The sequence below is a fragment of the Hakea prostrata genome, chromosome 2 (assembly GCF_041222555.1).
Source record: "Hakea prostrata isolate BN-2017 chromosome 2, UWA_Hpros_2, whole genome shotgun sequence".
NCBI lineage: Eukaryota > Viridiplantae > Streptophyta > Magnoliopsida > Proteales > Proteaceae > Hakea > Hakea prostrata.
In genome coordinates this window covers 39,756,724-39,772,819 of record NC_142601.1, presented here as the reverse complement: position 1 = coordinate 39,772,819, position 16,096 = coordinate 39,756,724, and the positions used below count along the sequence as shown (strand labels likewise).

Below are 16,096 nucleotides of genomic sequence, written 5' to 3'. Positions count from 1 at the left end.
CAATCGATAAGGCTATGGCTTTTTCTGGTCCTTCCTTATCCTTTAGATATGCCTCATAACACTGTCGGGAGAGTTTTTGATTTGAAACTACCTGGCCAAATTCCAGTATCAGTAGGAAACTTTATCTTCATATCTTTTCACGAAACTATAGTGCCTAGCTTTGTCAATGAAGGCCGAATGAGGATCATGTTGTAGGTAGGAAAGATCCCGAACCACCAGAAAATTAACCCGAATGATAGATTCTTTTGGGAAATTTCCTATCGAAAGATCTAACCAAACTGATCCCTTAGCCACAGCAGACGAACCTGCGAATCCATAGAGATGCGTTGAAGATGGCTTCATCAGATCTTCCTCAAAATTTAGCTTCTGAAAAGCTTCATAAGAAAGAAGATTAGCCGAAGATCCCATGTCTACCAGGACCCTATGTATCTACCTTCGCCCGATTTCTACTTTGATAACTATTGCATCGTCATGAGGCATGCTCACACCTCACTCATCTTCTTCACCGAACGTGATGGGAACTTCCTCCATTTTCTTTCTTTTCTGGGATTCTTCTAATCCCACGAATCTTGATTTTGCCTTTAGCTTCCTCAAGGACTCAAGTCTGGGTCCCCCGAATATAGTGAGGATTGGGGATCTACTAGGTCCTACCAACTCCTTGCCTTTTTTAGATTTTGGAACCTCGACTCGAGGCTCCCTGCTTGGCGAACGATCCCTTTTTTCATTCGTCGTTCTCTTATCATCTTCCCAAACTTTCAAAAAACTTGTGAGATGCCCTTGATTGATCAATCTTTCGATATCTGCCTTGAGGTGCCTACAATCATTAGTGTGTGCCCAAAGTCTTTGTGGAATCGACAATATCTCTCCATATTCTTTTCTCCCGTCTTCCCAACTATCTTAGATGGCCATTTCAAAATATCTTGATTTTTTCTCTACATCAATATCTTCAATCGGGGAGTATTTAATGGTGTATACTCGTCTTGATCGGGTGATTGCCTTCTCCAAGCCGGATGTGGCTTTCTGGTCCGATCATGATCCTGAGTAGGTTGCTTTTGTTTTTGGCTTTTCTCGAGGACATTTTGCTCCTTGGTTGCTATCTTAGATCCTCCTTGCCGTGCATCGAGTATCTCTGTTACTTCCACATGCTTTTGGCACCTTTGCACTATTTCAGCATAGGTGGATGGCATATCCTGAAGTAGATATTTACATAGCTTTCGGTTGGTTAACCCCGTAAAGAGAGCGGTTTTCGCCACCTGTTCATCCAAATTCTCTATTTCCATGGTGACTTTGTTAAATCTCTTCAGGTATTCCCAAATCGATTCATTTCCTCCCTGTTTGATTGTAAAGAGTGTTTCCTTCGTTTTCTTGATCTGGATACCACTCTGGAAACATCCGATAAACTTGCGGGCAAGGTTGTCGAAATCATTGATTCTTCCCGAATGAAGGTTCGAAAACCACTTTTGAGCTGCCCCGGTTAGGGAAGAGGCGAATACCCTGCAAAGAATTTCATCAGAGTTTCCAGCTATCGCCATGGTTTGCTGATAATAGCTAATATGGGAAGTAGGGTCTCCCGAACCGTCAAACGCTGTGAAAGTTGGAACTCTAAAATTATGTGGAAACACGAACAAGGCAATAGCATTAGCAAAATGAGTTTTCCAAATAACTGAATAAATATCATCAGTTTTCCACCCTCGGGAGAGTTGCCCCAACCTTTGGTTTATGTTGGCAAGCTCTCGGCCGATATGCAACGATCGTCCATCCTCCGTCCGAACGGTCACTCTTTCCAAACGTTTGGATGTTGGAGAATGAGTATGCACTCCTTTTGGCAATCTCATCCGGGATTTGGTTCGGCTGGCTTGCGGCTTGTCATACCGATCGTCCCTTCTTGGAAGTTCTCCAGTCCTCAAATCTCGGGTTCGTCGTAGAAGGTCTCTTTGAGCGTTTGGGCCAAAATTCTGGCCTTCAGCTAGTTGTCCTTCCCTTTCGACAGAAATCACTCGAATGTGTGGTATTTGCTCATTTGCTCCTCCCGCACGTCTCCGGGCTTCTACCTGATCAGGAGCCTGAGGAGCCACTACCTGTCCAACCAAAGTGCGGATCATATCCTACATCTCTAGGAATTGGACCTGCATTTGGTCCAATTGTTGCTGAAGAGGATTCGGATGGTTTTGATGTTCGGGTCCATCAACTCCATCTCCATGTGCTTCTGGGGGTTGGCTTCCTTGGGGAACATTTGACGGATTAATCTCCCCAAGGAGTGGTGGGATGTTTGTGATCCGCTGAGACGTTGCTGCCGTTGATCTAGTTACCATGACTTCTTGAAGCGTTTCCCACCGACGGCACCAAATGATGCATCCAGAAAATGTGAAGCCTCCAGATTTCTTGACAATGGCCTGCAAAATAGAGTTAGACGTGGCCCGACCGTGGGGGTCGGGAGGCCACCTCCGAAGCTTAAGTTAGGTATTGAACTAATCACCAAGGCTCTGGCAAGTTGCAGAGCATAATAATGAATACGTAAATTGGAAACGACTCAGATACCTCTGGAGTGAGTGGATCACTCGTTTATATAGATTTTACCTCCAATTCTCGACCGTTGAGTGAAGTCTCGATCTCTATTAGTGGCCGTTCGATTGTAGGGTTTCCTTCTAGATATTCGGGAACGTAACTAGTTACCAATCGCGGCACGATTCTCTCACTACTTTGCTGATAGTTGTTTCCTACAAGTCAGCTTCGACTACTACAAGGTTCGGGAGATCTTACCGGACTGATAACCAAAATGCGGCACCTTTATGATTATTAAATTAGGGTTTGGTGGGTCCCCGGTTATGGTCTAACTTGACTGAAGATCATGAACCCGGTCCACTCCACATTTGATTTTCCACACTCCGATGTTCTTTTGTGATCCTTCTGAGATCTTTTCTTGACTTTTATTATGAAATGACTTGAATACAATGATTTGTTCTTGCTTTTGATTACATTATTGTGCTAAGTGGATATGATCGTTCCTAAACTTGATCTTCGGGACTGTGGATCACTCTTCCGGGTATTCCAGATAGGGTACCGGCTGGCTGGATGTGACAAGAGGTAAAGGAACTGATAATGTAGTCTTCTTTTCAAGTTTCTAGTCTTAAAGCTCATTAGCATCTTGAAATTAAATTACAGCAAGGCTCGTTTGTAGAGTGCAGGGAGTTGGCAAGGATTTCAGTTCCACACGGCATTTTTCTTTTTTTAGGGGTCAATATATAATGACAGCTGAACACCCACCGGAGACAGTTAAAGGTGGAGTCAGAAAAAAAGTAGGAGACAGCAAGTGGGAGACACCTAAGGTGGAGCCACAAGAAAAATTAACAATCATGGTATAAAGAAACATTAACAAACCAAGCAGAAGCATGGAAACAAGAAGAAATATAAAAAACTAACATAGAGTTTCCCCGATGTTTCTTTTTGTTCATAAACAAGTGTTGCCATCGAGCAACGAGTCACCATCTTTGATTTCGAGGCAATAAGGTATCATTTCTTCTCTCCCTCATTTTTGTTTCTTTTGGACTAACCCTGAACTTTCAAACTAGCTACTTCATTTCGTTTCTCTTATGCTCTTTCCAGCTGAATATCAGTGAGAAAGCAAGTGATAAAACCAAGATTCCAGGTTCTGCTCTTAAATCTCATCAACATCTTGAAATTAAGGGTAGAAACATGTATGCATATCTTGTTGTAGGAGGGATTCTACTCATCCTACTTTTGAAGAACCTCTTCCACAAAGTTACTGACGATGTTCCTGCAAACAGAAACGATGATGCAGCATCATCATCATCTGCCGTACAAGACTCTAATTCCTCAGATTCCTCCTCTTCTGATTCTGACTCTGGGCAGGAATACGAAGTGTTCTTGAGCTTTAGAGGTGAAGACACCCGCACCACCTTCACCGACCACCTCTACCAAGCCCTTGACAGTAAGGGAATCCACACGTTTAGAGACAACGAAGAACTCCAAAAAGGAGAAAAGATCGCTGAAGAGCTTGAATCTGCGATCCGTCGGTCCAAAGTTGCGATTATCATCTTTTCAAAAGGTTATGCTTCCAGCAAATGGTGCCTCCGCGAACTCGCCGAGATTTCCAAGTGCAGGGAAAGGGAAGGCCAAAGACAAATAATAGTGTTGCCTGTTTTCTATCACGTAGATCCATCGAACGTCCGAAACCAGACTGGTAGCTATGGGACTGCTTTCCGGCGTCATGAGAAAAAATTCGACAAAAAGACTGTAGAGGAATGGAAGAAGGCTTTGAAAGACATTGGTCAACTGACAGGCTGGGATCTGAAGAATACTGCAGATGGGTAAGACTGGTATTTTACATTAAATTAATAGCTTTAGCTTATAGTTCTCTAAATCTTGTGGGTCTGCACTGGGTTTCAAGAGTCCTTCATTCCTGAAATCATGAGCAACTAGGAAAGCAATATGAAAACTTTGGCTTGATTCAATTTATTCCAAATTGACAACCAATAAATAGAATTATGACCCCAAAGTTTTGCCCTGGAGCTTGTTATGTTTATTTTTGGGCAAGATCTGCGACGATGATTTATTCACTTAACGAATGGCTCTTCAATGAGAAAGAAGGAGATATACATATCATCATTCAACTCATTTATTTTTCTTCTTGTTTGAATAATGCAGGCATGAAGGGAAATTGGTAAGACTAGTTGTCGAAGAAGTTTGGAGTAAATTGGAAAAGATTCCTTTAACTATTTCAGAAGACATGGTTGGAATGGATTCTCATGTAGAAAAAATAGAGGAGTTGCTAAGCATTAAATCTAAAAGGACTGTGGGCATCCATGGTTTAGGTGGTATTGGTAAGACGACAATCGCAAGGTGTGTGTACAACAAAGTCTATTGTGATTTTCAAGGATGGTGCTTTCTGGAAGATGTTCGAGAAACTATCAAAACAAAAGGAGGAATTGTCCACTTGCAAAATCAACTTGTCAACAACATCTTGAACGAGAAGAATATAAACATTAGTAGTGTTCGTGAAGGAACTGCTCTGATTAAGCAAAGATTGTCTGGTAAAAAAGTTATTATTGTTCTTGATGATGTTGATAGAAATATTGATTTGAATGCAGTAATTGGGGATGGCGACTGGTTTGGTGTTGGAAGCAAGATTATTATTACCACAAGGGACAAACGTGTTTTAGATAAACTTGGAGTAGACAATATATACAAGCCCAGTGAAATGAATTCAGATCAGTCACTCATACTTTTTAGTAGGTATGCCTTCAAGATGGATCATCCTCCAGATAAATATTTGGAACTCTCAAGAGATGCGATAAGAACTTCTAGAGGACTTCCGTTGGCGCTTAAAGTTATAGGTTCAAATTTATATCTGAGAGAAGAATCCATATGGAAAGAAGTAGTAAAGAAGTTAGCCAACACTCCTGACAAAGAAGTGCAAGAGATATTAAGAATAAGCTATGATGGATTAGATGATGAGGAGAAAGTGATGTTTCTCGATATTGCTTGCTTTTTTATTGGAGAGAAAAAAGACACTGCATGTTATATATGGGATAGCTCTAACTTTGCCCCATGTTTAGGAATTGAGAATCTTTGCCTAAAGTCACTCATTGAGATTAATGAAAGAAATGAGTTCAACATGCATGAACACCTAAGAGACCTTGGAAGGGAAATTGTCTGCCAAGAAAACCATAAGGAAATTGGGAAACGTAGTAGGTTGTGGTCACCTAAGGATGTGAAAGACATATTGAGTACTCAACAGGTTTGTTCTCAATAAACCATTAGTATATTTATATTTTGAGTTTTTTTTTTTATTTTTTTTATTTTTTATCATTACAATGATTTTAAGAATAAGTATATACTTAGTTTCAATTGAAGATATCATTTTAAAATTAATAAATGTTCCGATTGAAATCAAATGACAGACATGCATGGGTGGATCCATGCTACCAAGGATCCTATGCCCCATAGCCCAGCTAGCTTCTAATATATAAGGTTTCACTCCAATATAATATTGTAATGATTTGAATGGGGTCACTGTTCCATTATAACATAAGCGGTGAGCAAACTTTGCGAATGTTGCTAATTTTGTTTGTTTGCAGGGAACAAAGAATGTTGAGGGACTCCAGTGTACCTACTCTTATATGGACAAAGGTGTGACCATTAAAGGATTTGGTGCAATGATTGGACTAAGGATACTTATGCTTGAGTATACCAGGGTTGCTGAAAATCTTGAGCATTCATTTCCAAACTTGAGATACCTTAGTTGGAAGATGTGCCCTATGCAATTTGTACCGACAAATTTAAGGAGATTGTGTGTTCTTGATTTATCTGAGAGTGACATCACAGAGAATTGGATGGGTTGGCAGTATATCAAGGTAGGTCCTCCAAGAACAAGAAATCTCTCTTTCTCTCTCTCTTTTTTTTTTTTTTTTTCTTTTTTGTTGTTTCTTTATTTTCAATTTTGTAAGATTATTGTAATTTTTTGCGATCTATCATATTAATATATTATTAAAGTAACATGATCAATTAATTAATATCTAATAATGAATTTGTTGTTGTTCTGTTATGTAGGACGCGAAAATTCTTAAAGTTCTAAAGCTAAGTGGGTGTCATTACCTAGGCCGAATTCCAAACCTGTTAGCAAATAAACTATTGGAAGTATTGCAGCTTGATCGGTGTATGAAGTTGGTTGAAGTTGATGAATCCATTTGTGAGTTGACTTCTCTTAGAATACTTGACCTTAGAAAGTCAGGAATCCACCAATTGCCAGAAAGATGGGTGCGGTTGGAAGCCCTGAAGGAGCTACACTTTGATTTTTCTAAAATACAGCTACTTTACCTGCCAAACCTCCAAATTTTGAGCACTGGTTTGTATACTAATTTTATGAAGTGCGGAAATGAAAAGACAAACATAATCCCACTCCCGGAGCTCCCTCCAAGTTTGAGATATTTTGATGCTTCGGGATGTAAAATGGAATTCCTCCCACCAAGTCTGCCAAATCTGACAAATTTAGAGAAATTGTACCTTGCGGACTGTCCCAATCTAGTGAAGATACCAACTACCATCAATGCTCTTTCGAGACTAAAGTCACTCTGTTTAGTAAAGTGTCCTCAGCTCAAATGCATTCCACATCTTCCCTCATCTCTGCAGAGGCTCTACATTGGTGATTGTGAAAACCTGGAAGAAATATTAGGACTCTTGGACATGAGAAATTTAGAAAACATACAAATTGGTTGGTGCTCCAAGCTAGCCAAAATTGGAAGTCTTGAAGGATTGGATTCCTTGCAGTTATTGGAGATTTGGCGCTGTCCCTTATTGGTAAAATTGCCTAAACTTAAGGCCTTGAAAAAATTGTGCAAATTAGATCACAATAGCAATGGGTTAGCTAGGCTTGAAGAGCTCGAGGAAATTAAAGAATTGAAAGAGTTGCGTCTAATCAGTTGCAACAGTTTGAGAATTTCAGATTTATCAAGCTTGGAAAATCTCGTGTCAATTGAAATTAAAGACTGCCATGAGTTATCGGATATTATGGGCCTAGAGGAATTGGTCTCCCTCAAGGAATTGGTAGCATTAAGTTGCCCGTCATTGAGTGTTAGAAAACTTCCTAAAAGATTGTGTAAATTGATGATCTCTTTGGATGATGAGTCAATTGAGGAGCTTGAGGATTTGAAATATTCGACAGAAATGGAGCTCAAGTGGAGGTCCCGACCTCCCTTGAGAGTGCCAGACTTGTCTAACATGAAGAAGACACTAAAGGTTTTGACATTATGTGACCCGCCAGCAGCACTAGGGATTAACTTCTTTGAGGCATTGGAATTGTTGGAGAAGTTAGAAATATCTGGATCGGAATCATTACAAGGAGTACCGGATCTCTCGCCCTTGAAGAACCTGAAATGTCTTAGTCTCCATGGTTGTAAGCGGGTAACCGAGATCCTAGGTGTTGGCAAATTAGAATTGTTGACAGAACTGAATGTGTCAGGATGCGAATCAATAGAAATATTTCCAAATATCTCTAACTTGAAGAAGCTAGGGAGTCTAGAAGTCAACTTGTGTGAGAAACTGACTACCGTTCAGGGACTCGATAAGTTAGAAAATCTAGAGATATTGAAGATCCTTAGATGCAATTCTATTGAAGCACTACCATATATGTCCAACTTAAAGAAGCTGTGGAGCTTAACAATTTTGAATTGCAGGAAGTTAGCTAAGATTCAAGGTCTTGAAAGCTTGGAAAGTTTAGAGACATTGGATATCGATGAACACATTCCATTACCTTCGATATTAGAGGAAAGAATTTTGAGACGAGGAGAACCTGAGTATTGCTAATGCTAATGACCCTCTCAGCTTAAACTGCTACAAGTTGCCTGAGATTAAAGGTCCTGACAATTCCAGATACTTAAATTGGCAGAGTGACTGACCGATAATGATGATTCAACTCTCAGGCATCACAGTTGCAGGTACTTCCCCCCCCCCCTCTCCCTACTCCGTTTCATTTTTCTTTTTTTTGGGTAAAATAATCTCCACCTAAATTTTGACCATATACAACTCAAGTTCAATTAGAATCCAAGAAAACAGATCTGAAATCAGTGACCATATACAACTCAAGTTCAATTAGAATCCAAGAAAACAGATCTGAAATCAGTAGCAGATACTGTGTGAACTGTTTTGATTCCCGCCTCACTACATGAAAGAGGGAATTCTGGATACTTAAATTGGCAGAGTGACTGACCGATAATGATGATTCAACTCTCAGGCATCACAGTTGCAGGTACTTCCCCCCCTCTCCCTACTCCGTTTCATTTTTCTTTTTTTTGGGTAAAATAATCTCCACCTAAATTTTGACCATATACAACTCAAGTTCAATTAGAATCCAAGAAAACAGATCTGAAATCAGTAGCAGATACTGTGTGAACTGTTTTGATTCCCGCCTCACTACATGAAAGAGGGAATTCTGGACACAATTAAGCTTCTTCGGCTTTGTAATTTTAGAAAATCAGAATCTAATTGCATTGAATATTTTGAAAGACATACCTATTGCTATCTTTATTGTTTCTTGAGAAGCTGTTTCTGTTTTAGATTTTATTATATAATTTATATTCCTCAGAAGAAAAAGGGTCTAATACTATGTCTTCATCACTCTCTTTTTTCAGGTTATTGCAATTCCTTTTGGACATTTTGATTCTGGTTTTCAAAGGCCTGATTTCTTGATCTGTTAAAGTAAACAAGGCATTGATCAGTCATTCTGGTATACCATGTAATTCCTTCTCCTCCCCCCCCCCCCCCCCTCTTTATTTTTCCTGTTAACAGAAAAACGATGGTTAAACTTCACTAAAGTGAAAATGAAAAAAACTATTGGATTGAGATGACCATTTTCAAGATAGTTGAAATTATGACCACATTTTGAAGAAGCATAAAAGAACACTTATCCTTAGTGGGGTTAGTATCTCATATCACATGACAGGTTTAGAACTTACAGATTTGGTGAGCGGATGCCAAACAACGACATGGTGACTTTTCTTTTTCTCATACCAAATATTGTGAAAAACTCTTGCTCATCCTATGAATATATGTGAAAAAATATTGATGATATACATAAATATTGGCCATATATGACCTGAATTCAATTAATATCCCTGAAATCAAATATGATATCAGTAGCAAATAATGAGTGAATTTGGGGTGGGTACTTACAAAAATGAGTCATATCCAACGCAAGGTTCAGCAGCTCTGCTACATCATAAAATAGGGTTAATTTTTTTTTAATATTTGCATAGGAAATTATGCCGAAAGCTATCTTACTGGCTCTTCAGAAGCAGATTCATTTTTAGAATGAGATATGATATCTAATTCCTTGGAACAGTAAACATCAAAATTTTTGTCTTCACCATTATTTTTCATCCTGTTATTGCAAGTTGGAGGCCTTGTTAAGGTAAACTAGGCATCGATTTGTCAGCCAAATATATATATATATGGTCTCTCATATGTGAAATACAAACAAACTCTGTTCTCTTTGTCATCTTGCTGGCTCATCCCCTCCCCCCCGCCCAAAAAAAAAATCTTTCTGTTCCAGGATGATGTACCTAAACATGGTATAATCTCATATAGTGGTGACAGTGAACATGGAGAAAATACCATTGGAGAAGAATGAAGATTTCAAGTCCAGTCAATTGCTCCATGTTGCAGTTTCCTTTGGCAGAATCACGATTGCTTTATCTGTAATTGCTGCAGCTACAGAGCACTGTCATGATTTTGTGATCAGATGACAAAGCTTTGCACTGTGAAGGTATCTGCTATGACCTTGAATTTGTCATTGGCTATGATGTTAAGTGAATGATTGTTAGGTACCTCATGTCCCTTATCTGCAGCATCTAATAGAAGAAATTGATTTCTATGTTTCATTATAGGGTAGAATTGTCTTATTAGGATTGAAATACTTGGATATTAAAGGACAGATCCACGGTTTGTTGTTGAATTGAGATTTTGAAATCCCAATTTATTATAGAAGAGAAAATAAAGTCTTAAACCACACTTCCAGCAACAAAGAAAACCTGCTGCTACTCCCAAATCATATGGAACTACCAATGTACCTTATTAGCTGACATGTTATGAAGCTCTAAACATCAGTAACTTTTGCTATCATTCATTGTAATTACTAGTTTTGTGGTAAATTACACTTGGAGTAGGGTTTAGTTGATGTTTACTGAAGCTATTGATAGATTCTGGAAAAGGTATTTTTCTGTATCTCTTTCACTGTTATTAGAAATGGCTGTGAATCTTATTTGTATGGCACCCATTACAGGACATCAAGTGGTGGAGAAAACCCATGAGACGTGGCCGAGGGATGGCAAAATACAAGAAAAAAACTCCAAGCCCAATGTATAAATCAATGTTGCAGTTTGAATGACATTTGCGCTGTCTTTTAAGGTATGATTTTTGTCAGGCAGTTGTGATTATGCTGTTAGGTAGTTGTGATTATGCCATGTATATACACACCATATCATATCTAATATAGTATTGCACTACTTTTTATATGGCATCAGCCTTACACGGAGTTACTTTCCAGATTTCTTACTTGCCTTTTTGTTTCTTGTTTTTCGTGAACCAAGAACCCTCTTTCATGCGAGTTCTTGTTTTTTTTTCTCTCATGGCGTCTTCTTCTTCGACCAAAATGCTTTCTAATTCTTCTGCTTCTTCTCTATTTCCTTATCCCTTATTCGAGCACACTTAATGTTACGAATTTTGTGTCGCTTCGTTTGAATACGGAGAAATTTCTGCTTTGGCAAACTCAGTTTTAGTCTCTGGTTGAAATCCAAGATCTGCTAGGGTTACTGACAGGAGATTGTTCTACTTTTGATTGTTTCTTGCAATCAATTGATGTTGTTGATATTCCTAATCTTGCTTATCAGGCATGGCTGCGTACTGATCAGCTTGTCAAGGCGTGGATTACTGGCACCTCAGAGGGAGTTCTTGGTCTCGCTGTAAATGTAACCTCTGCTGCAAATCTCTGGCATGTCTTGAATGATCAGTTCTCGCCGACGTCTGAGGCTCATGAGTTCGAATTGCTATCTCGATTACAGAGACTCAATCTCTCGGTGATTTCTTGCTTTGTTTTAAGACTCTTTGTGATCAGCTGGCAGCGATTTGGAAACCAATGTCGGATCCGCCAAAAAGTGTTTATTTTGTTAACTAATTTGGGTTCGGCTTATGAAACCTTTGCTACTACAATGTTAAAACCTCCTATCCCATCATATGCGGAGATCATTCCATTATTGCAGAGTCATGATCTGGGTTGCACAATTGAATTCACTAATACTGGTTTTCTTGTTAAGGATCCATTCCATCAGACCATTTTGGCATCGGGGAGTAGAAAGGGAAGTCTTTATGTTTTAGATTCTATTGCTGATAGATCTATTTTTGCTATTAATGGTTGTGCTGTTCTCATCAAGACAAGCTGTTGTTTCTGAAGATACATGGCACCAGAGACTAGGTCATCGTTATTATGGAATTACACATTTTTTGACCAATCATGGTTTTATTCATGTTACTTGTAAATGTAAACTTGAGACTGTTTGTGTTGTTTGTCAACTTAGCAAGAGTGCACATCTACCTTTCTTTCTTTTTTTCGTCCAAAAGTAAGTTTATATAAAGCTCTCCAGCTGAAAATCCCTGGAGGCAAAAAAAGAGTTCTTTAACATGAAATACGGGGGGCAATTCCATCAAATTCTAGAGATATTAAAATGTCTAGTCCCACGAGCAATGAAATCTGCATAAGTGTTGTTGGACCTACTAATAAAAGTAAAAAACACAGACTCAAAAGACATCCTAAGCTTCAAAATCTCCTCAACAAGACAACAACATGTCCAGTCTAATGAATGACTCCCACCATTTAGGGCTTCAATTGCACCTTTGCAGTCTGAGAAGATAAACAGCTTGGTAATTTGAAGTGATTGCGCCAACAAAATCCCATCCCTTATCGCCTCTAATTCCACAGCAGTTACCGACATGCTAAGACCAAAATGTGCCCTTGCTGTAAGGAAATCTCCATGCTAGTCCCAGATGATACAGCCTTGTCCTCCCTTCTTGCTTTGTTTATCCCAAGCGCCATCCACATAAACCTGAAAATGATAATCAACATCTAGTGAGTTGGAGTCAGATATTGTGTGTCCAATCTCTTCATATGAAAGATTCAACTGTACACATTGCACTTCATTATATAATGCCCAAAAACGATTCATCAATCCTTCTAAATGGGGTTGCTTCCCTTCAAAAACAAATTCATTGCGGGCATTCCAAATAAGCCAACAAAGTGTACTCCAAATCATATCTACTAATTCCAAGTCATTCGTGTGTTTATACTTGGAGTGTATAAAGGTAATCCAATCATGCATAGATAGACCCGAGAATCCAAACACATCAATTCTAAGAGGAGAAACCTTCCAACAAGTTTTTGCAAAAGGACAAAGAGTGACAGCATGCATAGTAGATTCCACAGAATAGGCACATAACAAGCATAAAGGGGAAGGGCTACAATGTCTGCTGAATAGATTCTTATTTGTGGCAATAGCTTCACTAGCCGCCCTTCATATGAAATGCTTTATTTTTGGAAGATTTGGAATCTTCCAAATTTCTTTCCAACAAGTAGACGATGAAGAGGGAGAGGCAATATTACCCACTTTGGGAGATAATGTTAAACTAAAGAAATAGGCTGACTTCACAGTGAATTTTCCTTGTGTTTGTTTGGTCCAAAACCAAGCATCTGAAGTAGATTGGGATAGAATGGGTAACATTAAAATTTCCTGCACCTCAAAAGGTGAGAATAGGGAATCAAGAAGATTCTTGTTCCATGTATTTGTATCCCAATCAATTAACTCTCCTACTAAGGTAGGACCATTATGTAATGGAGAACTCATAATTCCTTTAGTAGGAAGAGAGGGAATCCAAGGATCTCTATAAATCAAAGTGGATTGCCCATTGCCAATTTTCCTCCCAATTCCTGAAATTAACAAATATCTTCCAGCCAGAATACTTTTCCATCCCCAAGAGCAAGACCTAGGTACTTCTACCCTTAACAAATCCTGATTTTGCAGATATTTTGCTGACATAATTCTAGACCAAAGGGTATCAGGACAAGTGAGGAGTCTCCAACTTTGTCTAGCCAATAGGGCTCTGTTAAAACAGTTTAAATTTCTAAAACCCAAACCACCATCCACCTTTCTCTTACACAGAGTTTCCCAATTGACCCAGTTAATTCCTTGTCCCTTATTGTTTTTCCACCAAAAATGTCTGATTTTTTGATGGATCCGATTACAAAGATCTTGAGGAATTAAAAAACAAGACATGGCATACATGGGAAGAGAACATGCAACTGCTTTAATTAAAATTTCCTTACCTGCTTGTGTAAGATACTTTTCCCTCCATCCAGTCAATTTTGCACATCTACCTTTCACTACTTCTTTTACACGTGCACTAGCTCCTTTAGAAAGAATTCATTATGATTTGTGGGGCAAGTTTCCTGTAGCTAGCGTGCAGAAATACAATTATTATGCCTTGTTTGTTGATGATTTCTCTCGGTTTAAGTGGCTTTATCCTCTCCGCAAGAAGTCTGAATTTTATCACTGTTTTATGCATTTTTAGTCTTTGATTGAAAGACAATTTGATGCAAAGATTAAGGTGTTTTAAAGTGATGGTAGACGTGAATTTGGTCTTACTGCTTTTTAGTCTCATCTTGCTAATTCTGGAATTATTCATCACTTATCTTGTCCTAAAACTCTTGCTTAAAACAATATTGTTGAGCGAAAACATAGGTATTTGGTTGAACTGGGTTTGGCTCTCATGTACAATGCTTCAGTCCCTATTTGTTATTAGGTAGAGGTTTTCGTTTTGTATTTCTTATTAATCGTCTGCCTGCTAAGGTGTTAGGTATGATGCCCCATTCCACATTCTTTTTAAACAACAACCTCAGTATAATGTTTTTTGGGTTTTTGGAAGTGCTTGTGTTCCTTGTCTTCTTGATTACACTTCTCACAAATTTGAACGTCATTCTCTTCCTTGTATTTTCATGGGGTATAGTGATTGACATAAGGGATACCACGCTGTTTTCATCTACCTAGTAGAAGAGTTTATATTTCTAGAGTTGTCATTTTTTATGAAACTTCGTTTCCTTTTCAAGGTTTTGTTTCATTTTCTACTGCTTTTGGTTTCTGCTCTTTTGAGGGTTGGACGCAATACCATGAGCCTACGTCTTCTACGGTTCATGCTTCTCCTGTTACTGTTTCTTCTCCACCATTGCAACCTTTATTTTCAGATTTTGATGTTATATCATTTTCCTCTGTTTTGCCTCTAGGCCCGTTCCTTGTGATACTAATGGAGCCCAAGTTTCTGCACATGAGGATGTTTCAGTTCTAGTTCCAGTTTCTGTTTTGCCAAATTTTGGTGTTGTTCTTCCTACTGAATTTGCTACTAATTTGGTTCTAACACCATTAGTTCAATCTAAAATGTGTTTTTAGATAATTCTGCAACCAGGTCTTTGAATAATTCTGCAACTAGGCTTTTGGACAATCCTGCAACTGGGCCTTTGGATAATTCTGCAGCTGGGCTGTTGGATAAAACTACAAATGGACTTTTGGATAAAATTCCAAATGGGTTACTCAATCCAGTATTGGTATAAGCAAACCCAATCCCAAGTATGCATTTATCATATCTAATATTCCCCATGAGCCACCACCTCCTGTCAAAACGGCCTTGGCCCACCCTGGTTGGCATGGCGCAATGCAAGAGGAAATAGATGCTCTTGCGACAAATCAAACTTGGTCTCTCGTCCCAGATACACCCGACATGAACCTTGTGAGTTGTAAACGGATTTTAAAACCAAATTAAAGGCTGATGGTTTTTTAGAATGCCAGAAGGCTAGGCTTGTGGCCCGTGGTTTTACTCAACTAGAAGGCGTTGATTTATTTGAGACTATTAGTCTTTTGATTAAACTGGAATCTATTCGCTTAGTTTTAAGTGTTGCTACCATTATGGGTTGGCCCATTCGCCAACTAGATGTCAAAAATGTCTTCCTACATGGTTATTTAGACATTGCTGTTTAAATGACACAACAGCCGGGTTTTGTTGATGCTGCTCACCCACATGATGTGTGTAAACTTCATCGGTTTCTATATGGTTTGAAACAAGCACCTTGGGCTTGGCTTGATCGCTTCAGTGGGTTTCTTCTTACATTTGGTTTTCTTTGTAGTCACTTCGATAGCTCTGTCTTTGTTCATCAGAGTGGGACTTGTGTCTTGGTTTTACTTCTCTGTGGATGATATTGTGCTTACTGGGAATTGCGAAGAATTTTTAGTTGAGTTTATCTCTACTTTGGGGAAGACTTTTGCTATGAAGGACTTGGGCCTTCTTCACTCTTTTTTTAGTATTGAAGTAGCTCACACCTCCCATGGTCTATTCCTTTCTCAAACTAAGAATGCCTTTGACCTTTTGTATCGTGCCAACTTGCATGAAGGCAAACCGGTTTCTACTCCTATGGTGTCTCGTGCTTCTCGGCTTGTTGATTCTCGTCCATTTCATGATGTTGCTCTCTATTGAAGAATTGTTGGTGGAT

The 16,096-nt window shown here is 39.0% G+C and overlaps 1 protein-coding gene and 1 long non-coding RNA gene across 2 annotated transcripts; both read left to right on the top strand.

Moving 5' to 3' along the window:
- The first annotated feature begins 3,498 nt into the window (after window positions 1–3,498).
- On the top strand, window positions 3,499–8,452 carry LOC149024340 (disease resistance protein L6-like). The gene is made up of 4 exons (XM_089144634.1): window positions 3,499–4,328; window positions 4,666–5,758; window positions 6,099–6,374; window positions 6,571–8,452. Exons 1-4 carry the CDS (start codon window positions 3,694–3,696, stop codon window positions 8,320–8,322), a joined length of 3,756 nt encoding a protein of 1,251 aa, XP_089000760.1. The 5' UTR covers window positions 3,499–3,693; the 3' UTR covers window positions 8,323–8,452.
- Window positions 8,453–8,484: 32 nt separating this feature from the next.
- On the top strand, window positions 8,485–12,470 carry LOC149024339 (uncharacterized). Its single transcript, XR_016171627.1, has 5 exons — window positions 8,485–8,764; window positions 9,147–9,241; window positions 10,067–10,279; window positions 10,796–10,920; window positions 11,403–12,470. It is a non-coding gene; the product is annotated as an uncharacterized LOC149024339 (long non-coding RNA).
- The last annotated feature ends 3,626 nt before the right edge of the window (window positions 12,471–16,096 follow it).

Excerpts from the sequence above, each read along its gene's own strand:
- LOC149024340 (XM_089144634.1), top strand. The coding sequence starts at position 3,694 with ATGTATGCATATCTTGTTGTAGGAGGGATTCTACTCATCCTACTTTTG. Across the intron at positions 5,759-6,098 it reads ACATATTGAGTACTCAACAG|GGAACAAAGAATGTTGAGGG; the intron begins GTTTGTTCTCAA and ends GTTTGTTTGCAG. Across the intron at positions 6,375-6,570 it reads TGGGTTGGCAGTATATCAAG|GACGCGAAAATTCTTAAAGT; the intron begins GTAGGTCCTCCA and ends TCTGTTATGTAG.